The sequence below is a fragment of the Phocoena sinus genome, chromosome 16 (assembly GCF_008692025.1).
Source record: "Phocoena sinus isolate mPhoSin1 chromosome 16, mPhoSin1.pri, whole genome shotgun sequence".
Lineage (NCBI taxonomy): Eukaryota > Metazoa > Chordata > Mammalia > Artiodactyla > Phocoenidae > Phocoena > Phocoena sinus.
The window spans coordinates 71,139,344-71,165,066 of NC_045778.1; the positions used below are offsets into that span (position 1 = coordinate 71,139,344).

The following is a 25,723-nucleotide window of genomic DNA, read 5'->3' on the forward strand; positions in this document are numbered from 1 at the left end:
ATCCCCAGTAACACTTCCTCCTACTCTCCACTCCCCTTACTCGTGCTTCCTAGAGTCACTTCCCAGATAAACTCTCTGCACCCAAGCCCTTATCTCAGATTCTGTATTCAGGGGAGCCTAAAATAAGACCAGGGGTGAGCATTCCAATAGAGGGGACAGCTTGTCCAAAAGTATAGTACCTGAGCATGGAGTGTTTGGCAAACTGCAGTGTGTTACATCTTGTAGACCATGTTCAGAGAGGGGAGTCATAGGAGATGGGACCAGATTGGGCTTGATTGACCATTTATTCCTCGGACAAGCACATGTTGAGCACCTAATGTGTGTAAGGCACTCTGCTAGGCACGAAGAACACACTGTGAGCAAAAGGGGGACCCAGTGCCTGCTTCTGAAGGTCCATGACCATCAGATGATGGAAGATTCTCTAAGTGATGAGCAGAGACCCCCAAAGGGCTTTGAGAAGGGCAGTGACTTGACCCATGTTTGGGGTTTAAATCAATCCAATTGGTACTTGCATGGAATGCAAGTTCTGATCCATTTCTTGATCTAAATCCTGCTCTACTTGGCCCAGAACTTTCAGGTACTCTGGGATCCTAAAAGCTGGGGCTGTTCTGGAAATTACCGGGCCCCCTATAGAGGGTGCAGACTTTTGGGCCTAATTCTCCCCAGCTGGCACCAGGGTCTGTCTGCCCTGAGACTTTCACTTGTTAGCCAGCCCACAAGAACGGGTGGAATCTACCAATGGCCCTCAAGGGCTTTGGGAAGTCTGAGCTACACTCAGAACCTGAATCCACATCCCACAGACAGGGCATCTCTGATGAAAGAAAAAGAAAGAAGTCAATGGTTGACTGATGATAAGGCAAAGTTTTGCACCCCCCACTTCTGTTACTACAAACACAGGGAGACATTCAACCAGTTCAAGGGATATTTAGAGCTGTGGTTCAAACGAATGCAGGTGAGTGTCCAGGCTGTGAAAAAGACTTAGAAAACAGCTTTTTCAGCACAAAAACTTCTTTGGAATTAAGGGGCTGCTAGAACCCAGCTTGAACCAACCTACTCCTCCCCTCAAATTTACAAGATCGTTCTCTTACAAGATGGCAAGGTATCTGTACATTGTGAACTTGAAATTGAAGGAGAAAACGAGGACAGAGCTGACTGGCTAGAGGAAGGCAGCTACTCGGCTCCATCTGGATGTGTGGACATGGCAGATAATGGCTGGCAATCTCATCCTTCACCTTTGTGACTTTCAAGGAGTCATACATCTTGAAGACAGGAGAGCTGTCTGGTGGAAATGAAGTCGCATTTTCAGAAGAGATCCACAGATTTGTAGGCACATGAGTCCTGCCTTAATTCCCTGAATCTGACCAGGATATAAGTTCATTCAACATATTTCAGTTGTTATTATTTAAAAGCCTCACCCAGGAATCTTTCCATCTAGTGTGGAGTGAATTAACTGGTCTAAGAGGCTTTAAAGGAGAAGCAGCTTAGACCCCAGTCTTGCTAGGGGCTTTGTCCAATTAAATCCCTCAGGACATTTAATCAAGAGCCAGTGCATTCGAGCACAGCGTATATTGACAGATGTGGGAGTGTTCTCACTGTCTTAGAAAAGAATAGACGCTCATCTGATTCTGTGTACCCAAGAATGGTGACAGTGAGTGCAATGAGAGCTCTCTCTCTGAATCCCAGGCCTGGCTGAGCTGGGTTTCTGTATTGGGTAGCTGCTGCATAACAAATCATCACTAAACTCAGTGGCTTTAGACAGGTTTGCTCACAAATCTCTAGGTTAACTGGGTGTTTCTTCTGGATTCACTCATGTGTCTGCCATCAGAGTGGGTTGAGTCAGAAGTGCAGCTTATCCTGTCTGGGTCTCTCACATACTTAGGGGTCGGCTGGTTTTGAGCTGCTCCAAGATGTTGCTGCCATCACATTTAATAGCCAAACCAAGTCACACAGCTAGCCCAGATTCAGGCGGTGGGGTAATAGACTCCAGTTATTGATGGAAGAAGCTGCAAGATCACATGGCAAAGGGCAGCTTCAGGAAGGGGAGGGGGTAAAGAACTGTGACCATTTTCACAATCCATCTGTCATCGTCTAACCTGTTTCTCCACCCGGGAAGCCTGGGGCTGGGGAAGGAACAGGTCAGGTGTCAGGAGGCTTTTCACAGCAATGGGTCAACCCAGGCTCCAGACTCTGGCCTTCTTTTCTTTTTTTTTTTTAATTTTATTTATTATTATTATTATTTATTTTGCGGTACGCGGGCCTCTCACTGCTGTGCTCTTGCATGGCGGAGCAAAGCCTCCAGACGCGCAGGCTCAGCGGCCATGGCTCACGGGCCCAGCCGCTCCACGGCATGCGGGATCTTCCCGGACCGGGGCACGAACCCGTGTCCCCTGCATCGGCAGGCGGACTCTCAACCACTGCGCCACCAGCGAAGCCCTCTGGTCTTCTTATACTGCCTTTTCCTCACTGCTGTCATCAGAAGTGAGGGTGCCCTTTTGGTTCACTTGCTTTTGATGTTTGTAGAAAGCAAAGTGCTTCGATACAGCACACTTATTCTTGAACAACTAATGCTGATGAATACAGGGTTGCTTCTTCTTATCTTAACATAATGCAACAGTCCTGATCAGCAAATCCACTCCCCAGTGTTGCCAGTCACTCTTGGTAACTCAAGAAGATCATCTCTTCATTTTTCAAATCCCCTGCCCACTGGCACTGAGCCACTAACTGTGCACTTTGGTACAAATTAAGTAGAGTCAGTTGATTTAGGATTGCTAAATTTACTACTGCAGAACCACTTACTTCTTGCTGAAGGTGCCCAGCTCACAATTTCACCTGCATCTTTTGGTGCACATCCAGGCCTTCCCAATAGGACTTATATCCCATTGCTAATTAATTCAGGGACAGAGGGGCGGAGGGGATCTGAGGAAGACCTGCCGAGGTGTCCAGAGTGGTTTCATTTCTTGGGTTTCCCTGGGTGTCACAGTTCAACAACTTCATGGATTCCATGAGATGCCCCAATATTCTCCCAACAAATCTCTCCTCTTTTAAAAAAATTAACTATCCAGAACTGATTTCTGTTGCTTACAACAAAAGCCCCATAACTAACATACCTCTAAAAAGTTACTGTTTAAATAGTTAATGGTCTCTCCTTCACTGTTGTTTCACGGGTGGGGTGGAGAGAGTAGCCAACATACACAAGGAGCAGAAACCACTATCAACATGTTCAATGTACATTTCTTTTACTCCTTAAATTCCACTTGTAGGAATTTATCCTACAGATACACCATCCATCCAGAAGACAAATGTATAAGAATATTCAGGGGGCTTCCCTGGTGGCGCAGTGGTTGGGAGTCCGCCTGCCAATGCAGGGGACACGGGTTCGTGCCCCGGTCCGGGAAGATCCCGCATGCCGCGGAGCGGCTGGGCTTGTGGGCCACGGCTGCTGAGCCTGCGCGTCTGGAGCCTGTGCTCTGCAGCGGGAGAGGCCACAACAGTGAGAGGCCCGCGTACCGCAAAAAAAAGAAAAAGAAAAGAATATTCAGTAAGGCATCCTTTTTAATAGTAAAAGATTGGAAACAACCAAATAGTCATCAGTAGAGGACTGATAGTGAATATCCAAATATCAGAATACTGTGCAGTGGGTCAAAAGACTGGAACACATCTGTGTGCACTGATAAATGGTTTTCAAGACATATAATTAATTTTCAAAATCAGTTTGCAAGTGCTTCCTTGGTGGCGCAGTGGTCAAGAATCCACCTGCCAACGCAAGGGACACGGGTTCAATCCCTGGCCTGGGAAGATCCCACATGCCACGGAGCAACTAAGCCCATGTGCCACAACTACTGAGCCTGTGCTCTAGAGCCCGTGAGCCACAACTACTGAGGCCACGTGCCACAACTACTGAATCCCCGTGCGCCTAGAGCCCCTGCTCCACCACAAGAGAAGTCACCTCAATGAGAATCCCACGCACCGCAATGAAGAGTAGCCCCTGCTCGTCGCAACTAGAGAAAGCCCGTGCACAGCAATGAAGACCCAACACAGTCAAAAATAAAATAATTAATTAATTTTAAAAAATCAGTTTGCAAAATAATGTATAGGATTTGTTAATCATTTATATTTTGTATGTTTTTAAATAAAATATAATGTATATACTCATAGTGGATAGAATATCTTGGAAGGACACACAAGGAGTGGTGAAGCATCATTTTTAACTTCGTATTGTATCAGATGTAGAGAGGCATATATTACCTATTTACAAACATGAGTGAAAGAATTTTTTTTAAGAAAGAAAAACTAAGCCCTGGGCTTCCCTGGTGGCGCAGTGGTTGAGAATCTGCCTGCCAATGCAGGGGACATGGGTTCGAGCCCTGGTCTGGGAAGATCCCACATAGAGCAACTGGGCCACAACTACTGAGCCTGCACGTCTGCAGCCTGTGAGGCCATGGCAGTGAGAAGCCTGCACACCGCAATGAAGAGTGGCCCCCACTCGCCACAACTAGAGAAAGCCCTCTCACAGAAACGAACACCCAACACAGCCAAAAATAAAAATAAATAAATAAATTTATTTAAAAAAAAAAAAAGGAAGAAAGAAAAACTAAGCCCTAAATGCCCATGCCTCTCCCCTGAGTGTCTGGAGCCCACACTTGCTCTGACCACCCCACACGAGTGGCTGTTGGAGATTAAACCTTCCTTTCCTGCCCAGAGGACGCCACATGAGCTCTGATCACCTTAAGGCAGTTTCAACCATTGAACTGCTCTGCAGGGGTGAGCGTGGAACCCACAGATGAACTTGGCAGTGAGGTGAGCTGAGGGGGAAGTAGGCATGGGCGCCTGACCTTTGGGGAACCTGTGACAGATCATGTGATGATTGTTTCTCCTAAATCTAATCAGATGTTTATATTCTTGCTTCTCTGAAGAACAGCATCTTCTTTTCTCCTCCTTAGAACTGTGCCCTCTCACCATTCCCAGGACTGAAATCCACTCAGAGAATAAGGATAAAATATCTATGAACTCTATTCATATGTACATTCTTTCTTTCATTAATTTATAACCACTTCAGTGTCAGGTTCTAGAAGGTGGAGGGCACACCAGTGGCCAAAGTAAATGAGGTCTGTGTCCACATGGAATTGCATTCTAGGTGGGAAAAGGAAGATTGCAAATAGATAGAAAAACAAGAGAGGTAATTATAACTTGTGACAAAGTGATGTGAAGGAAACAAATAAGGTGCTAGGGATCGGGTGGGAGGCTGGCAGTGGAGGGGCTTCAAAGGTGGCCAGGGGTGGCCTCGCTGAAGAGGTGACATTTAAACTAATCATTGAATGACAAGAAGGAGCCAGCCCAATGGAGGTCTAAGGAAGAGAGTTTCAGGCCGCCGGAATGGTAAGTGCAAAGGCCCTGAAGTAGAAAAGAACTTGGCACGTTTGACGGAGGCCACTGTGGTCATGTGGGGAGGGTCAAGTGGACAGCAGGAAGAGAAGAGGTCCAGGAGGCAGACAGAGTCATCTGACATCTCCTATCAGCCAAATTTCCTATTTTACCCACTGTTAGATTATCACAAATCTCGTCCTGTGTCAGCACTGCAACGTCAAAGGAAAGCATAAATGCCTTTGTCTTCTCCATGGTCTTTGTCAAGTGCTCCAGCACCTGCCTGGACCATATGAACAGACTTCCAAAGCTTGAATACCTCATCACTTAGGTCAACCAGATGGCTCAAGTCTGGAGAAGGGGGAAATTTATTTTCTATTTCAACTTATTCTATGTAAGTAGTTCCCCTATTCTTTGCAGTGGATTGACACTCAACAAACCTTGTTGATAACTTGCTCAGAACAACTGATATTCAGCAGCTCCTTATTTCACTCTGGATTCAAATCCCATCTCATCACTCATTAGCTGTGTGACTTTATAGGCAATGAAAGACCTGTCCCTCTGTTTCCACATCTGTAAAGGGAGGCAAGTAATGGTACCTACCTCCTGGGGTTGTTGTAAGACTTTAAATTAGGTAATACATGGAAAGTACTCTGACTGCACATACTAAGCCTCACTAACTGTTGTCTGCTATTCCTTATGACTCTAGGGCAAGTCTTTTCCATTTTCTTCATAGAAGGGCCCTCCAGCCTGGACCCCAGTGTCCTGATTATTCAGGAGCAGAGTGAACTTTGACACGGAGGCATATTTAACTTGGGGGCAGGGTAGGGCACCAATGGCATTTGCCATGTGAAGGCTTATCTGCTTGTTGTGTGAACCAGACAAGCTGCTCACAGATGCTTGGGTCAGAGGGTAATTCATGACAGCCTCAGAGGGAAGAGTCTTGTAGGACAGGTGTGCAAACTTTGGACAGTCTGAGGAAACTCGACAGACATTACGTGGTCTGGTGACATGGGCTTTTATGGGCTCCTGAACCCAGCTATTCCAAATTATAGCAGGAAAATAATTGTTATTGTTTTAAACCCTTACATTTGGGGTTGGTTCATCCCATAGCAATAGGTAACTGGAACACTAGTTAGTGGGAGATTGTGGTCAGAGGCTATTATGGGGGCCGTTGACTCTCATGTGCTCAAGTATTACTAGACTGCCAGAGACAGAGATAGACAGACGGACAGACAAAAAGAAAGAGGAGGTTTTCTTAGACACTTCCTTTCACTATCAGCGATTTGCAAGGGCATTTCCGGCCATTCTAAGTGAGAAACACAGCCCTCCACGATTAGAGTTTGCTGCAGTGTCCTCAGCGGGACTTGTACTAGGTGATAAAATAAAACATTGGAAAGTGGGGCCCACTCAGCTCATAGTTACAGGCACATGTACATAGGCGCAAAGTTAGAGACCTTTCACCTCCTTTTAATCAAGCATTCTTTCATCTTCCCAGACTTGTGGGAAGATTTGGCCTCTATTATTAACCTTGTTTTGTGTATTTGGGCAGATTAAACTATTAAGTGCACACAGTATGTTCTATAATCACCTGCTGTTTCCTCGAAGCAGTGTCCAATTGATAAGGCTTGAATATAAGAAAACAGCCCGGGCACTTGATCCAGAGGGAAGGAAGGCCTAGAACATCCAACAGGGTAAGTCTCCCACCAGCTGTGAAGGAGGGAGGTGGGGCAAAGAGCCTTGCATTCTTTTTTTTTTTTTAAATGGTACGGTTACTTTTTTAAATTTTTATTTATTTATTTATCTACTTTTGGCTGTGTTGGGTCTTCGTTTCTGTGCGAGGGCTTTCTCTAGTTGTGGCAAGCGGGGGCCACTCTTCATCGCGGTGTGCGGGCCTCTCACTATCGCGGCCTCTATTGTTGTGGAGCACAGGCTCCAGACGCGCAGGCTCAGTAGTTGTGGTTCACGGCCCTAGTTGCTCCGCGGCATGTGGGATCCTCCCAGACCAGGGCTTGAACCCGTGTCCCCTGCATTAGCAGGCAGACTCTCAACCACTGTGCCACCAGGGAAGCCCGAGCCTTGCATTCTGGAGTCTGCTCACTGCTCTGGTCATGCTTTTGGTGAGGCCAAATATCTGAATTTATTGTAGATGGTGAGCATCTGGACACTCACTCTTTTCCTGCTGGGAGCAGCCAAAGGTAAAACACATCCCACCTGCCCCTTGGGAAGGGCATAAACCCATCATCTCGGCACTGGCCAGAGAAAGCTTCAGCCACGGCAGGGCTTCCAGCGGCTGCAGACAGCTCCAAGCTTCCACAGAGACGTGGGTGGGGCTGCAGTTTGTGTGAGTCCATCTCAGAGCATCTCCCCACCAACCTGCCTTCATGTCCAGGAGGCCTGAGGCCAGACTCTTCCAGATAAAGCATTAGACACCTGCCTGGGTTACCATATTGACTTACCAGTGCCCATTATCACATTAGTCAAATAAAACTATCGGAAGATCTAGGCAGGGAACACAGGACTTTTAAGTTTTTATGGTGGTTCGAAGAAGAGAGGTCTCTGTGGGATTAAGTGAGACTGTTCCCTGATCAGAAGGTGGGCACGGGGGGAGAGGGGGCAAGGAGAGAGTCAATGGGACAGAGGCAAGTGTCTGCATGGTCTTCAGCCTGTCCCCAAGCAGGGGAGCAACCAGGCCAGCCTTGGGAGCTAACCCCTGAGCAGGGTCATCTTTTCTCTTACAGGAAAGGAAATTTGCTATGATTCTATTGGGTGCTTCTCTGACTCTGAGCCCTGGGCTGGGACCACCATCAGGCCCCTGAAAGTTCTCCCCTGGAGCCCTGAGAACATCGGGACTCGCTTCCTGCTCTACACCAACGAGAACCCAAACAACTTTCAAGTGAGACCTCTGCCATTTTAACATTGTTGTAACTGGTGAGGGGCTGTGCCCACTGGGGGACCAGGAGTTCTTACCTCTGTACCCTCTGCCTCTACCCGGTCCCGCCAGCTGCCCCCAGGCCTAGCCAGACCTGGACAGAGTAGGTCTCCGATAAAAAAGCTGGCTTGAATGAGCGAATGGTTCACATTTGTCAGAACCTCTAGCTATTTATGTGATTCTGGTGTTGGGCAAAGAGCTTATGGAAGAACCTATGGAAGGTGTAAGACCATGAACCACAATCCAGACCCAGTAGAGGTAGTGATTCCTGACTTGGGAAGGTAGAGCAGGGCAAGAGAGGTCAGGGTGGGCTTCCTGAAAGAGGTGGCTTTTTGCTAAACTTTGAAAGGTTGTGCATTGGAACAGGCAGAGATGGGGAAGAAAGAGACAGGCTAAAGTGGCTGGGCTGCAAAAACACGGAACCCTTCTGTGTTTGTCACAGATTCTTATTCCCTCTGATCCATCAACGATTGAGGCATCCAATTTCCAAACAGACAGGAAGACCCGGTTCATCATCCACGGCTTCATAGGCAAGGGAGATGAGAGCTGGCTGGTGGACATGTGCAAGGTAGGGCCTGGTTCTAACCCCTGTGGCCTGCGCTGCGGGCAGCTGCCACTGCTTCCCACTAATGTCTCCACCTCCCTTTACGCAATCTCAATTAGTGAGTTCGGAACAGGAAATCCTGATGTATCGAGGTACCTTTATGCAATAAAAATGCCTCTTCACCAAAATAAGAATCCCCTTCCAAGTTTCTAGACTACATCTGTAGCCTGAAGCAATGGCATCTGAGGCGTGAACAAACACTTCTGTCCTCTCATTTCTGGTTAAAAGAAGCCTAAATATTGTCTGCTTCCATTTCAGTGAGGCTACTTTGTGTTCCTATAAAAGCAGGACTATGTTCTTTCTGTTCAAGTCTTTCCCACTTCCCTGAGAGTCAGAGATGTGTGCTATGACCATTTATTTGAGATACGGAGAGCTTCGACTGACTGGTGCCCCAAATGGCAGAATAGAAAATGCCAAACCCACTGTAATAGAGCATCTTTTGCTCAGAACGATAGACAACAGAATAACAAACACACGTTCACATACACATACACACAAAAACACATGTGCAGAGACATGCACACACAAATACACATGATATACCATCATCCCTTCTTTTCTTGTGTTCACTGATTCAGTACGTTTTTCTGACACCTAAGAATTTACCCTAGCAGCCTGTCTTCCACCCTCCGACTTAAAATGTCAACAGGAAAAGTTACAAACCCTGAAAATTAAAATCATTCTGCATTTGACCTTGGTTGTACCAGCCATTTAACTCTTGGTATCGCTTCTGTCCCATCATTAATAAGTATCTTCATGTATAAACTGTAAGATATAGCTTATATCCCAAATTCTCCAGGTTTGTAAGAGATTCCTCAGGGCTGCTTTAAAAATAAAAGTCCTGAGAAAATGGTGTTTGGTATCCGTGTGTGTGTGATCACACATATTAATATCATATATGTGAAAAGATTCTGGGTGGATTTTAAATTTATAGTAACATTTTAGACTCCAGCTGGTCATACGTCCTGCCCGGCAGAACTTCTAAGGATATATCAGTTCCTTTGTCATCCAAGAAGAAGTTTCCCTTTCAGAATTCTTCAATATCTTTTAAATCAGTGCCAATTCTCTTTTTAAAATATCTTTAGTGTGTTTCCTCCATGAAATACTGTGCTGTCCTGACTGCAAAAATAGTGACACTTCCCTCCCATCTTAAAACTTCGTAAATACCCAGCAGCCTGGGGTGAAGCAAGCCCAGCCTTTGCCAAGAGGCTGAAAGGACCCCTAGCAGTCAAATCCACAAAGTCATTTAGACCCTGGCTGCCAGAGAATGCACTTGAGACCTTTTCTTTTCGAAATAGGATTCTTTGAATGATGCCCTGGTTTCAGCCACCTTATTGAATCAACCTGATTGAATCTGGTTGAAGAAAACCAGAGAGTGGTCAGCTTTTAATTAGTCTACGAACTAGAGAGGGAATCGATTTGCCTTTCTTGTAGCTTTTGCCCTGAGGGATAACTCCTATCGGCAACGGGATTCCTAACAAAGTCGAGTTCATCCCAGTGCCCCAGCTAGGAAGAGACAGAAGGACAGCCAGTGGTAACTCTCGGCGTCCATTTCTGAGCTCTGGTTGGAAGCAGTTTCATGAGCCCCCACGATAACCCCCTGGTGTCTCTCCAACACCAGAACATGTTCAAGGTGGAGAAGGTGAACTGCATCTGCGTGGACTGGAAAAGAGGCTCCCAGACCACCTACACGCAGGCTGCCAACAACGCGCGTGTGGTGGGCGCCCAGGTGGCCCAGATGCTGGCCATGCTCAAGGTGAGTGGTGGCCGGGCTGCGAGGGGACACACGGCACCCACCGGTCTCTTTTGGGTAAAGACACAGCTGAGGGTTACATGTTTAAAGAGGAAATAGAAAGAATTGATATTTCTATTGGAGTCTTACTTCTAAAACTCACCTCAAATCAAAACCTATGGTGTTTGTGCTCAAGGCGCTGTACACCTATAATAAATGAGTACTTCTGGGTGAACATCTCTGAGACCAACAGGTGTGAATACTTTGAATTTGTGTCATTCGTTTGTTCATCCAATATTTGGGGGCACATTGTCAGGAGCTCTGCTAGGGAGTAAAGAGAAAGCCCTGGGGGAGCTTACAGGGACCACTGAGTGTGATCAGGGTTCTGATGTGGGGAGGGGGAAGGGTGGCGACAGGCTTTATAGGAACGTGTGTGGGGGTCAGGGGGCAGCTAATCCAGTCTGGGGAGCGGGGGTCGGTGATTAAGGATGTCTCTCAGGAAGAGACGTCTATGTTGAGAGCTAATGGCTGAGCTGTGTTGTGAACTGGACTGACTCGTGGTTGGGGAGACATGACAACAGGAAGAGGAGGCTAAACCAGACCCAGAGGTGAGAGACTACGACATATCTGAGGGCCTGAGAGTTCCACTAAGGGTCTAGCTAGAAAAGAGTCTAGAAAAACAGGTGTTGAGTCAGAAGAGCTCTGAGGCTTTCGTAAAGGGCTGGGCTTGATCTTACGGGCAGTGGCAGGTTTTCAGCAGAGGAGTACCGGCATTAGGTTTGCAAAAACCACAGCATGGAAATGTCCTGAAAAGACAATCTTCCCTCTCCAGTCGAGCTACAGTTACTTACCTTCCCAAGTCCACCTCATCGGCCACAGCCTGGGGGCCCACGTGGCAGGAGAGGCAGGGAGAAAGACTCCAGGCCTGGGCAGGATTACAGGTAAGACTTGAGGGCTGGGGCCCAAGGTTTGGTCCCCAGTAGCCCCAGAACGTATACAAGACTGCAGCCTAGCTTGGAGCTGGGCCCAAAGAGTCCATCCCCTTGGCTGTGGCAGAGCCGGTTAGAGTCTGCACAGAGCATTTTAGGAAGCCCCCCCAGAAGCCTATCTTTGTGGCAGGGGAAGTGGTGTCTTTGTTCTCTTTGCTTCCCCCGCCTCTGTCCCCATCCATTTTCTGGTGATGTGGGTCTCTCAGCAGGACTGAACACCCAGGAAAATGCAGAGTAAGGCTAGCATGAACGTGAGCAAACATAATTAAGACAAGTCCATAATGTCATTCCTTTCCCCCTTCTCTGAAATCAAGGGCAGAATAGAACACAAAAATTTTGCTTCCACTGCCTTCATTGGTAGAAGAAACCCAGACACCATCACACCAAAAGCATCCTTTTAACCCAAGCAAAGCCTTTAAATTATAACCACAAAATATATCAATATAGTCATTATAATGCTAATATAATAATTATAGTAAGCATAGATTAAGTGCCTGCTTATCCCAAATACTGTGCAAAGTGCTTTACGTTTTCTCATTTAATCCTCAGAACTAAAGAAAAAGGCTGAGGGAAGCAAATGACTTGCCCAAGGTCACACAACTAATCAGTGGTAGGACTGACATTCAATCCTGGTTCTGCTGTCTTTTGGTTCAAGTCTCTACCTTTATAAGAACGTTCCCTTTTATTTTCAACAGACAATTATGTTCGTGCCTTTTCATCTGCTCTGATGAAACCTTCAAAAACAATTGTTAAATCTAGGAGTCCTGTCAAGAAGGAAATATAGAGCACGTGCTTTTAATGAGAGCCCTGCATTACGAAAAGCTCATAGCCGTTCTAAACATTTCAGGCTTTGGAACGAAACAACAGAGATATAAGAGATATAATTCTAAATATTTACTTATACACCCATAATGATGTGCCAGGCACTGTGCTAAATGCTACATGTATTATCTCATTTAATCTTATAGCTCTATTATCACCCCCTTTTATAAAAGGGGACACTGAAGTGTAGAAGAAGTCAAGTGATTCATCCAAGGTCATACAACTTGCTCAAAAAATAGCCGAGTAGGGATTTGGAGCAAGGTACCCAAGTCCCAGAATTTGTGTTTTGAATTGTGATACCATACTATTTCGCCCCTTTTTCCTTCAAACTTGGGAAGAGAAAGAGAACGTTGAAGGAGAAAGATATACAAGTAAGTGGGAGAATCTGATGTGGAGAAAAACCCTTGCCTAAACAAAATCTAAATGTCTTTGCTCACCTGCCCTTCTCTATCCACTCCACTGGAATGTAATGAGCATGACTGAGATTCAATGTCTCCGTACTCAATACCCCGGCCATGGCACTGCACAACTCCAGGGTATGGCATCCCTTGAGTTAGGTAGCGCACAGCCTGGGCAACCGTACAACCTCAATCCTGCTGGCACCTATAGCCAGGCCTATTGTGTGCAACACTGACCATCTCTTTTAGGGTTGGATCCTGTAGAAGCAAGTTTCGAGGGTACTCCTGAAGAGGTCCGACTCGATCCCTCCGACGCTGACTTTGTTGATGTGATCCACACGGATGCAGCTCCCCTGATCCCATTCATGGGTGAGCCCCTCCACGTTCCAGCTGCAATCACGTGCGATTGTGAGAGCATGTGCTTTTAATGAGAGCCCTGCATTATGAAAAGCTCATTGCTGTTCTAAACATTTCAGGCTTTGGAATGAAACAACTGGTGGGTCACCTTGATTTCTTCCCAAACGGAGGAGAGGAAATGCCCGGATGCAAGAAGAATGCCCTGTCACAGATCGTGGACATAGATGGCATCTGGGCAGGTAAAGCCAGAGCAGAGTGGGGACATCACTTCCCTGGGGGAGCAACGCCACTCCCACAGCAAATCTTAACAACGAAAACACACTGCTCTTTGAAAATATACAATCTCCCCTTCTGGACCTTATTTCTTAAAAATGTAGCCACGTATCATCTGTTATATCTCAGCTCTGCTGATTTACTTCTTTATACATTGTGTGGTGCCCTGGAGTGAACAAGCAACAAAGAATTACAAAACCATTGCTTAAAGCTGTAACTCCAACAATCAGTTGATAGCTACCCAATAAAGGAAGGAAATACCATAAAAGTAAATATCCTGAATCTAAGAGAATTTTTCTGCCAATTGTCCCTTGGGAGTCAGTGATATGGCTCAAGCTTATGTAACTGGCTTCCACTCCATAGACAGCTCCATAGACAAAATTCCCAATCATGTCCACGGCAAATCCATTCACATGAGAGTCACCACTCCGCTATGTTGGGGAAAGAATAAGAAGCAATCACGGGTAAGGAAGGTTAGAGCAGAGACTGTGCTACTCAAGGTGGCTATTCTTTATCATTGATCAGCACACCTGGGATAAAGGGCATCTTTCAGATACAGCTCTGACTCTGTATCTAATAAGGTCAAAATGGCAATGAACAGGTGAGATTTTCAGCCAGACTCAACATTTGGCACCACACAGGTTTAACTCAAATGAGTAAAGACTTTTATTGAATGTGAGCGTAAGGCTTGGCAAGTATGGACACCATCAAAGCAACTATTAAGGATGAGGACCTATGTGTTTGTCTTTCACAGCTTTAGGAGGCTTTGCACGGATAGAGTAGCCTAGACTCCCCATCAGTAACGGCCAAGCAAGTTCAGGCCAGGTGTGGAATGCGTGCTGGGACATCTGCCACTTGGCAGGAATTTATAGGAGCCAAGGAAGGTTCTAAGAAGGAACAAGGCATGAGAGTGAAAGGCATGCTCACATAAAGCCACCTAAAGCTACTTGACCTTCCTTTTTGTTCACCTAAACATGGCATGACAATGTCCTTGCCCGGGTTTGGTCGTGCCTAGGAGGTCAAGTCACATCCGGTTGTGTCTTCGAGGACCTCCAGCCTGGTGCCTGGGACACAGAATGGAACAGAGGTTAGAGGCCTGGGCTCAAGCACCAGATGGGCTTGGGTTTAAATCCCAGCTCCACCACTTCCTAGCTGAAATCTGAAATCTGAGGCTGTAGCCTGTATGTCTTTCTGTAATTAGGGATGGTATGTTACCCACCTCTGAGGAAAGGTGAAGCTTACAGGGACAATACATGTAAAGTGCTCAGAACATTGCCCGGCACACAGAAAGCAGCCTTTATATGTTAACTGTCATTTTGTGGCTGGATTTTGGACTAATTTTCAATTTCTGAAAATATGGTCCCACTTTGGAACCATCCCACTTGGAGAGAGAGGCAGAGAAGTTGTCATGGGGTCCTGACCACCTGTGCAGACTTCCTTCTTTGCTTACCCAGGAACCCGGGACTTTGTGGCTTGCAATCACCTGAGAAGCTACAAGTATTACTCGGAGAGCATCCTCAATCCCGATGGGTTCGCTGCGTACCCCTGCGCTTCCTACAAGGACTTTGAGTCTGTAAGCTATTATGCCACCTTGAGTCCCAAGGTGGGGCTGTTGTCCTGCTGCGTTGGGATCTGCAGTACTCTCTCACCAGGGTCTGAGCATCCCCTACTTGTTTTGCACCGCATGTCAGAGTTCACGGTCCTGTAGAGTGGAGGGGGAAAAAAGCTTTAGGCAGGAGGTAGCTAAAATTCTAGAAGAGTCATGTGGGAGCGGAAGATTCTGGGAAATCGGAGAGTCGAGCAGTGAATTCAATGATCTAGGAAGGCTTCCTGCAGGGGCAAAGTTAGAATCTGGCTGGAAAATCATAGAGTTTAGAAGGAGGGGAAAGTGTGCACATTTCTGACAGGGGCGGAGCAAGTATGGAATGTGGGAGAGAAGAATCTACATGCCAGAGAGAAGGAAAGGTGGATGCTGGGGTTCTACACACTGGGCTGGGAGTTTGTGCCGTGTGCAGCCGGCAACAAGGAGAGAGATGCACGAAACGATACCCCGGAGCCTGCCTATGCGGGCTCACTAGAGCCGGTGTGAACATCTATTCCCGACCCCACATTCAATGACATCATGTTGATAGCCTGAACTTGGCCACAGGCACAGAATACCACAGAAATCGGTAAACTCTGCAGGACTTTTTGTCCCAGAGTTGCCTGTTAGTCACTCACCAGCATACCACTCGATGGAAGGCGTATTTGATCTAACCTGGGGCCCAGGCATCAATATTTTCTGAAGCTCCCCAAATAGTTCTAATGTGATGTGCATCAGGCTTGGGTACTACATCCTGGATGAAGTTAGTTTAGAGACCATCTATTCCAATCTCTTTCCAGTTATGAAAGAGGAAACTGAGACTATAGGAAAATTGCTCCCCAGACGTGTGGATCATAAAAAGACAAATTCACACCTTACAGCCGGATCCATCTTTCTCATTAGAACAAGTGCTTCCCCTGTCCAGATGAAGGGTGCCCGCAGATGGGCCACTATGCTGATAGATTTGCTGGCAAGACACGTGAGGAGCAGCAGAAATTCTTCCTGAACACAGGAGATTCCAGCAAATTTGCTCGTAAGTTGCGCTGTGATTTCCCACCCAAGTAAAAGAGGTTTCCTTTCTGTTTTATGTAAAGGGGTGGCCTCTAACCTGAAATATTTGTGGGTACATTTCATCTTAGTAAAAGGACACATCCACCCAAACCACCCCATTTAAGACTCAACCAAGGATTTAGAAAGGGTCTGCTTTACTTTCATTTTATTTCTATGGCATGAAATGAGTGGACACAAACAGCATAATTAATGGGATAATAGCAATTTACCTGTCTCTGTGGCCATCTTCTCAGAATTTTCACCACCCCACAGTTCCTTGTCCTATGCATTTTAAAAATCGTGTCATCCGCACCTGTCCTATCCATTCAAAATTTATTTGGTACCAACTCTTTGCTTATCTAGCCCACTTAAGAAGCCCAACTCCAATGTCCTCAATTTCCAGCCTTCTGTCCATGTGTCCCTCATGCCCGTTGATGGGGGTGCCTCTCTGGTGGAGGGTTGGAGGGGATCAGAAAGGGGTAATTCCTCTCAAAATTCTGCTGAATGGGCTAGGACATAGGGGAGAGTCAGGCATGTTTCAGCCTCTTTGTGCCAACCTGCCTTATGACAGTTCCCTAAGATACTGTACTGTAAAAAAGAGACTGTGTTGATATAAATACATAAATATATACAAGTCTCATATAGTTTTTTAAGTCAGGTTTATTGAGGTATAATTTATATACAGCCAAAGTCACCCTTTGTAGTGTATAACTCTGAGTTTTGGTAAATAAAAAGTCATGTAACCATCTCCAAAATCAAGATATAGAACATTTCCATCACTGTTTACATATTTTTTTAAAAGGCGTTGGTTAATCAATCCTTCCTCTGATGTAGTGATGCACAAAATACTTGCCAATATTTTAAACTTAAACATTCAAAACCAGATATTCGTTCCTCAGCTAACATTTATTTATGGGCCACAGGCTATGCTAGATGTGGGGTGGTGCAGGGATGAACAAGACACCCTGGCATGCAATTTATAACCCGGCAGAGAAAACTGAAACTGAGCCAGCAGCTACAAGTGTGTTGGCTCGAAGGCTTGCTGCTGTGACATGGTGGGACAGTGGACCTGGCCCTGGTCAGAGGAAGGGGCAGGGAAAACACCTCTGAGGATGTAAAGGACAAGTAGGAGTCAGGCAAAGGATGTGTCTGTGCCTTTGCATACATATGTGTGAATGTGTATGTGAGTATGTGGTGTGTATGAATGCGTGTGCGTGTGTATATGTGTGTGTGTGTGTTTATGTGCGCATGAGTGTGTGGTCAAGCGTGTATAGGTTCCTGTGTATGCGTGTGTGCTCCTGGGCACCAAGACAGCCCTTCAGGCATAAATCTGGATGACCACTGTGTTGGAGACTGCCCAGGGCCCTGGAGAGGCAGAGGGAAGACACAGACCCTGCCCTTGAGGCTCCCAGGACTGCACCCCTGAACTACCTTTCCAAATGTGGGGACCAGCCCTTGTTCCTTCTCTTTCCACCTTAACTCATAGTACTGTCCTTCGAGAACAGAGCTGTCCAACAGAACTTTCTGCCATGATGGAGATGCTCTGTGTTGTCCAATGCAGTAATCAGTAGCCACATGTGGCAATTCAGCACTTAAAGGGTGGCTAGGGAAAGCGAGGAATTGATTTTTGTTTTATTTAATTTGGGTTTAAATTTAAGCAGCCACATGTGGCTAGTGACCCCTTTACTGGGCGGGCAAGTCTACAGGGGTCCACTGCCAGATACGTGTTTCTCCTTAAGGCCTAGTTTGAGTCGTAGGTTAACATGTAGAACTTCTACTTCGATGCCTCAGTGTAAGGGATGCGACAAGAACCTGAGATTTCTGTCAATTATTTTGAGCATGAACAAAAACTCTTTTCTATGTCCTGTGCAGGCTGGAGATACGGAGTTTCTATAACACTGTCTGGAAGAAGAGCCACTGGTCAAATCAAAGTTGCTTTGTTTGGAAATAAGGGAAACACTCACCAATACAATGTCTTCAAGTAAATTTCCTTTTTTGATACCACCTCTCACTTGATACACACGGCCTTCACATCCGTGCACTGACATACTTGTTGTCTCTTTATCAATGGATTCTAAATTATTTACTTTAGGTACTGAAGTTAACTTCAGATTTTTGCTAACACGTGTTCTTTTCTCTATTATAAATCCAGGCATTTTATTCTTTCTCTCTCAATAGATCAGATTTTTTAAGATAAATCTAACGTTAGCCCAGATATCATATTTTCTGATTAGCCCAGTCACACGTGTTTGTTGTGTTAAACTAGTGGATAACTTGCTATTGTACAAATAATTCTACCAGAAAAAAATGATATGAAGGAATTATATAGTTTTCTACAGGAAAGTTTTGAAGGTAAATTAACTTACGTTTGAGGAAATAATAGTTAAATAGTAGTTTAAGGGACTTCCCTGGTGGTCCAGTGGTTAGGACTCTGTACTTCTACTTCAGGGGGCCACGGGTTCGATCCTTGGTCAGGGAACCAAGATCCACATGCTGCATGATGTGGCCGAAAATAAAATAAAATAAATAGTAGTTTGAGGCTGCTGGCATACAGCTGACTTTTTCATTTCTCTAACCTTTATTTGAGGCTGCTGGCATACAGCTGACTTTTTCATTTCTCTAACCTTTATTTGAGAATTAATTTGGAAAAAAAATCATCTAGTTAATCTAGAGTAGAAAAGAGAGGCAGGGACTTGTATGGTCATTAGAACTTGTTTCAGTGAATGGGAACGTTTCTATTTCTCTGTTTCAAGGGGGATTATCACACCAGGCTCCACCCACTCCAATGAGTTTGACGCGGATATTGACGTCGGAACAATTGAGAAAGTCAAGTTTCTTTGGAACAACAACGTGGTAAACCCAACCCTCCCCAAAGTGGGTGCAGCCAAGATCACCGTGCAGAAGGGAGAGAACAAGACGGAGTATGTGTCTTTGCTGGCTTGTGCCTAAGGATGTTTGTAGAGACTTGCATTTGTCATGGAAACTCACCCCAGAAAGTCAGCTGAGGTTCAGCCAGTGTTCTCAACACCGTCTGTGGCAGGCACAGATGATACAGCCCTGCCTTCGATGAAAACCAAGGAGGAAAAATAAGAAAGAGAGATAAGAAATAATTTCTGAAGGGTATAAAGTTATAAGTATCAGTTAGAGAGTTGGCTACAAGTTAAAGAGGGGAAGATCAATGAAAGTTCAGGATAATAGAAGGAAAAGGAAATCAGTTTTAGCAAAAGATGTAAAATTTGAGATGAGGCGAGAGGGCTGAGGTGGCAACACTTACAGAATCCTCATCCTGGCCCGTGGCATCCCTGGCTGTGGCGTCTGCGGGGCGGTGGGGGTAATGACCAAAGCTCAGACCCCAGGTCTGGCCAGCAGGACACCCCCGTGCCGCTTGGCGAGAAGAAGATCCTGGGCTCTTGGTCACTGATTGAGGTTTGGAGGTTAGGTGGGGTCACTAAACTCAGGCCCCAGGGAATGTCACACCCCCGGGCAGGGGGCGGGCAGGGGGTGGGTTGGCAGGCCTCACAGCAGTCTCACCAGCTGGATGAGCCCTGTGGGGTCCACCCCGTCTCTGTGACGGGAGGACCGAGGGGCTGGCCCAGGCAGGGCGTCCGCGGAGCAAGAAGGTCCTCTCTCTGAAAATACAGTGTCGAGGAGGCCAGTGGGGAGCCCTGTGCAGGCTGGGGGTGCAGCTGAGGCCTCCTCTCAGCCATCGGAGGACACTGGGACTCTAAGGTCAGTGACCCAGGTCCCATTAGGAAGTGGACCTGTTTCCTGGATCCTGGGATGTAGCTGAAATCATGTCAGAAGAAGGTGGTCTCATTGGAATGTTTAAAATAAGAGGCATTCCCAAGGAGATGCCTTGTTCACAGGTGGATTCAAGAAAGGAAAAAAAAGTAGGAGACCAAATCACCCAGGGCGTTGCACCCTCTAGATACATCAGCTGTCACCTCAACCCTCCGACGACCTGAGGGCAGCTTCCCCGCCCGCCGACTCTGGAGGGAATCGATCTAAGAGAAGCTAGATGGTGGACCTCAAAATTTTTAAATATAGGAAGACAGAGCGTCACGAACTATAATAGTTTGGGGAGTCAAAATACTGAATTCGTCAACTTATTCAAATATTTTGCTGTTAGGAAAACAGCTAATAAGTAACATTTTAAAAAATTATAATAAGTGGGAGACTAAAGAAAATTAAGAGTTTGGTCCAACCTCCTCTCATATCCGTCTCAAATTTTTTTAGTCATCTCATTGGGGTTTCAAGTCCTACCTGCTGACAAGAATTCCTCCAGTGACATGGTATCAAAAGGAAAATGTAGTTTCCCCCCTTTATTTCTCTCTCCCCACACACCATCCTCCTTCCTTCCCCTCTGACTTTAGTAAGTACCAGGTATGCCTGGCGGGGAGGATGCAAAGACAGAGCCTGCTCCTGAGGAGTTTACAGTATAGCTGTTGAGAAAAATGGACTTACGGCTCATTGGAAAGGTCAAATGACAGACTAAGAGCTCCCCGTGAGGGGCCCGAAGAGGGGGCTGGGGAGACGGGCAGAGGGACGGGGAGAGGTATGTGAGGGGCACAGGGAGGCCAGGCTGCTGAGGGCGGGGCTCCGGTGCAGAGGACAGGAATTCGATTGGAGGTTAGGGTTAGGGCTTCCAGGAAAGACAAATGAGGTACAAAGAGAAAGTGGGAAGGGGCCAGTGAAGGTGAGGAGAGAGGATGAAGCTTCAGACTTCACAGGTGGTGAGAGAATCCCATGTTTCCTAGAAGAGCTGTAACCACACCACTTACATCTGCATTGTCTTTAAATTAATTATAAAGCTTTTTTATATTTATTGTCGTGAGATGCTACATTATTGACTTGGGATTCTCACCAGTCATGGGAGGGAGCTAAGCCCTCTTCTACAAATAAAGACTCCATTGCCGAGTAACCAGCCCCGTATCATGGCTGGAAGGCAGCAGGGGGCAGCCCAAGGGGAGAGCCAGGCCCCTGACTCCAGGTTTAGAAGGCAAGGTCAAGAAAGGTTTGAAGCTGACCACACAGAAAACGTAGGCCACAACGTCAGCTTGACCTGTGTTTGCATCTTGGTTCTTCTACGTATCAACTGAGAGCCCTCTGTGCCTCAGTTTCCTCTCCTGTGATGTCGGACTCTTAACGATACCTCCTCACACTTGTGTGGTGAGGACGAAGTGCGCACTGCGTGAGTGGATCAGCTAGTGTGGTTGTCGACAGCTAGTGAGAGCTCAATCTACTGTAGCTGCTGTGTTTTCTTGAGCTGCTGTAGGCTGAATCGGGTCCCCAGAATGGCTGGGGCAAGAGTGAGCCCATCTGTAAACCCCTCTGCTGGGTTTGTGGGGGGCCCACATGTACTGTGGAGAAGGAGAGCCGTGAGAGGTCCAGTCGCTGCCCCAGGGTGCCCACAGTCCCAGCTGCCAGAGGACCCAGAGACAAGGGACCACTTCTGAGCGACCCCTGACCTTGTCCTGGGGTCCAGCCAGCCCCTCCCCCTGGAAGGCCCCAGGCAATCTGCCCTCCAGGAACTTTTTGAAGCTACCACCCTAGTGCAGCCCTCATCGTTTTGAATTGTAAATCAGTAATTACCTTTGCCAGGTAAGAACGCCCAGCACTTAGAAAGATTCCTTTCTCTCCACAGATACAGTTTCTGTAGTGAAGAAACCGTGAGAGAAGACGTCTTGCTCAGTCTCCTGCCCTGTTAAACTCCGGGTGCGATGCAGCCACCGTGTAATGCTAATAAAATCCGTACATGCATCTATCTGCTCACAGCATCTGTCGCTGGTGTCAGCTGCCCCCAGAGGGACATTTGGGAATTGACTATTTTAATGCCCTGCCCATTTCCGTATATTGGGGTTTCCTGCCCTTGACCTCCAGTTACCAACCCCGTTCCCCCCAGTTTCCCTGGTCCTCGTGCCCACTGTCTTCTCCTCACCCGAGGCGCGGCGGCAGACAGCAGCACTAGAGAGTGGAGCTGGGGCCCCAGCAGAGCCTTTAGCCCTGCCCCTCATCCTGCAGGTGAGGAAACAGGCGTGCGGGCTCGCTGTTGCAGCACACGGAGCGGATGTGCCCCATCGGGGCTGAGGGTCGGGCCCCTGACTCTGGTTCCAGGGCCCCTCCCTGACTCTGCCATCACCTTGAGATCATGGAAGGCCGTGCTAGGACGTGGCCCCTTTGCGATGGTAAATTGTGTGGTGATGGGACCACTTGGGGGCTCTGGCTCTTGGTGAGGTTAAGGGGCTCCAGCACCCAGAGACTGTGGTGGGCACATTTGCAGAGCACAGACAGACTTCCCGCGCCCCCTGGCCCTGGGCCGGGGCTGCCTCAGAGCCCTCTCTCCACCTGCCGGGCAAGCACCATCCCAGGCAGGGCCGGGCGCTGAGCAGGGGTCCAGGGGGTGCCCAGTGCAGGCCCGGCTGAGGGGGGACTTTTCTGTCTTTGTAGGGGCGGGGAGACCCAGCCAAGCCGACCTCACCGTGGCCCCGCCCACACAGGTGTTCCTACCTTGGGGGGAGTCTTCAAGGTGGCCCAGCCTGTCCCGTGATCATCCCCAGGGGGTTGTAGGGACCAGGAAGGGCACTGCCTCCCCTGAGTGTCTCCCCTCTTGGTCACCCACCCACTATGGCAGTTCCTAAGCCCCAGTGGCACGTCAAGCTATCACTGAGCTTCAAACCTGAGTGCGAGTGGGCTCCAGAGTGTTCCGTGAAAGCAGAGGGTGTGGGGAGGATTCCCCAAGCGACTGTAGTAAAGGCTTCACAGTCAAGGGCACAGGGTGGGCGCTCAGCAAACCGTGGTGATGAGGGGGGGTGGGGCGCACCGAGCAGGAGAGACCCAGCGCTGGCCGTGAACCCGCGCCCCGGGCAAGCAGCACATCCAATCAACGGAATGGAGCTTCTGCAGACACTCCCAAACACCACCTCTTGTGCAGGCACTGGAGTGAGAGGGAAGCCGACTTCCATTTGGCCCCTGGGGGCGTGCCCGGTGGTAGGGGGCCGGCACCTAAATAAACACCACCATGCTGCCCACTAGGTGCAAAAAGCAAGGTATATGCCAGGACAGGGGGGCCCAGAAGAAGGAGAATTAAGATGGGGAAGACTCCAAAGAGCCGTGGGAACTAGGCCCAGGCTTGCAGGAAGACGACCCACTGAGACTGCAGGCTGGGAGGCCAGCAAGGAGGAGGAGGCCCCCAAGGACATCCAGGCAAGAAGTGATGAGATGTATGAGGGTGGTGGGTGGAACCAGGTATAATGGGGGGGGGCGGGGGGGCGGGACTAGTCGGCCATGGTGAGAGGGTCCTTCCTGTCCTTCAAGGACGGCCTGTCTCACCTGCTCCCCAGACTAACAGATACGGCCAATAACTTGGAGAAAAGGATTTTAAAACAAGGAGGAAGCTGAAAAATGACTGCAGACAGAAGAAGCCAGTTGCCGAGGCCCCCTAATCTGCTGGCCACACCATAAGCACACAGCGGAGGCTCTGCCCTGAGCCTCGGGTGACCTGGGTGACCTTGGGTTTGACAGCAGGTGCACCGGTAACCTGGGACAGGTAACCTGCTCCAGGGACAGGGAAGGCAGCTGATGGAGACCCGAGCCGGAACAGGGCCAGCCTCCTGCTGGCTCCTCCCGAGTCCCTTTCCTAGAATGGGCGTAAGTCCTTTAATCGGATATACAGCCTGAGAAAATTCCCAGGAAGGCAGAGAACAGCTGACTCCACGATCACCACCATTGACCTCGTGTGTGTCGCAGGGGCCAGCGGTAAAACCAGGTAAGAATCACGGGGCTGGAGATACACGGAACGTAGCCAATATTCAATTCGTGAATCACTTGGTTATCGCACATAAACAGCACACAACACAGCTTAGTCAGAGTAGGGAAAATAGGACAGCTGGTAAATGAACCACCCCAAGAAGAAGTAGGGAAGGAGGCATCTCAGCACGAGCGGAGATCCTGGTCCTGCCACAGGTCTCCAGACAAGCATGAGTGGGAAGTCGCCCTCTGCTCTGACAGGGCCTCGGGCAGCGACCACCTGCCACAGCTCAGCACCTTGGGATCGGGTCCTCCAGCAGAGAGCCTTCTAGTCGCTGGGCTCAGTGTCTCTTTTCAAAGAGTGGGTCAGGAGGTGTAACAGTTAACCCAGGGTACCTTGTCTCTATCAGTTGCTCCTTCAGTTCTAGTGATGTATGTTACCCATCAAATTTCTTATCTAAAGTACCACTCAGTTTATCACTCTAAGACACTCGCAGTCCTACAGCGGACTTTCCAAGACAGCTAATATGGAAGTTCACCCTGGCCACTGTGACTCTGTTTTGAACTATTTAAATAGCTTAAATCCTATACGTTTCACACAAGGTAAGTAGGAATCGTAGCACAGAAGAAATCACATCATAACACCTTGGCTACTTATCAGTGTGGCTACGGAGCCTCCACTTCCTGTCCCCACACATCCTTGACCTGAACGCACCGCCTGCGAGATGGATGGGGAGATTAGGGCTCTCCGTGGTTACTCTGGGGGACACTTGCAGTGTCCATGTGGCCCCGGCAGATCTGAAATCCAGATTTCAGCAGCTTCATGGGGCCAGCTTGATTAGACTTTGTCCTTTTTTGTTTTTTAAATAACAGAGGTGGTGCATTTTTCAGAACACATATGAATACGGCCTTTGGAACAATGAAAATACACCCCATTCATAGTCAGTTTGTAAACATAAAGCTCAGGGGGACATTCAGTCTGGTTGGAAGCAATAGGAAAAGGCACTGAGCCAGCAGTCAGGGCTCTAGTTGAGCCTGGTGACCTTGGGCAAGGACTTTCCACCTCTCTGGGTCTCAGCTTTCTCATCTGTAAAATGGAACAGAAGGCTCCATCCTTAAGTCAGGGAGCTGTAAGATGAGGGAGGCTCCTTAGGGAGTATGGCCACAGCCTGACCCCAGACTCAAAGCTACCAGAAGGCAGCAGACACGCAAACCAGTGCTTGTTAGGATGGGCTTCAGACCCACCCAACTCAGGCCCTGCATGCTCACCCCAAGGTGCAGGAAGCTGGGCATCCAAGGGCTCACGGGACTAGCTGAGGCAGCTCCAGGAGTGCCAGGGTTGCACCAACCAGCCTGCAAACCAGAATCAACTGGGAGCTTAAAAAAAAGATGTGGGGGGGGGGGCTTGTCCCAGGCCCCACCCTGACCAATTCAAGAACAATCCCATGTACAGGCCTTTTAAAAAAGCCCTCGGGTACTTCTCCCCATGCAGCTGGGTGAAGCGCCCCCAGGAAACAGTATTTCCTGAATCCTCTCAAGGCGAGTCTTCTCATCCCAGGCTTCCAAGTGAACTTATTCCTCATTCTCCAAAGGAATTTATTAATTTTGTGTTTTCACCTAGATGATAACCTATTTTTTTTTAGTCAGTTACAGAGACAAGGTTTTCTCTTTGTTGTGGTAATTTGCAGTAAGAATTTTGTTTCCTAAATTGACGTGCAATGAAATGATGTTAATGGGAACGTCCGGGGGCGGGTGAGAATTTTTAGTGAGGATGGTGTCCTTCTATTTACTCAGGTCTGAGAAACCTTGGAGAGTATGGTCTGGGACTGAAAATGTGGAAGACATGTCCAGTGTCACAGGCTTTGAGAGCAAAGAGT

General features: G+C 47.8%; 1 protein-coding gene across 1 annotated transcript; it reads left to right on the forward strand.

The window, feature by feature from the left end:
- Positions 1-7,047: 7,047 nt before the first annotated feature.
- Positions 7,048-21,862, forward strand: PNLIPRP1 (pancreatic lipase related protein 1). Its single transcript, XM_032608520.1, has 13 exons — positions 7,048-7,055; positions 7,511-7,559; positions 8,103-8,257; positions 8,736-8,861; positions 10,519-10,653; positions 11,462-11,570; positions 13,088-13,207; positions 13,315-13,434; positions 14,923-15,041; positions 15,954-16,083; positions 17,973-18,081; positions 18,854-19,021; positions 21,745-21,862. The coding sequence occupies exons 2-13, from the start codon at positions 7,511-7,513 to the stop codon at positions 21,806-21,808; spliced, it is 1,404 nt and encodes a 467-aa protein (XP_032464411.1). The 5' UTR covers positions 7,048-7,055; the 3' UTR covers positions 21,809-21,862.
- The last annotated feature ends 3,861 nt before the right edge of the window (positions 21,863-25,723 follow it).

Coding starts and splice junctions, on each gene's coding strand:
- PNLIPRP1 (XM_032608520.1), top strand. CDS start 7,511: ATGGTGAGCATCTGGACACTCACTCTTTTCCTGCTGGGAGCAGCCAAA. Junction 7,560..8,102: donor CCTGCTGGGAGCAGCCAAAG/GTAAAACACATC, acceptor TTTCTCTTACAG/GAAAGGAAATTTGCTATGAT. Junction 19,022..21,744: donor AAGGGAGAGAACAAGACGGA/GTATGTGTCTTT, acceptor TTCTCTCCACAG/ATACAGTTTCTGTAGTGAAG.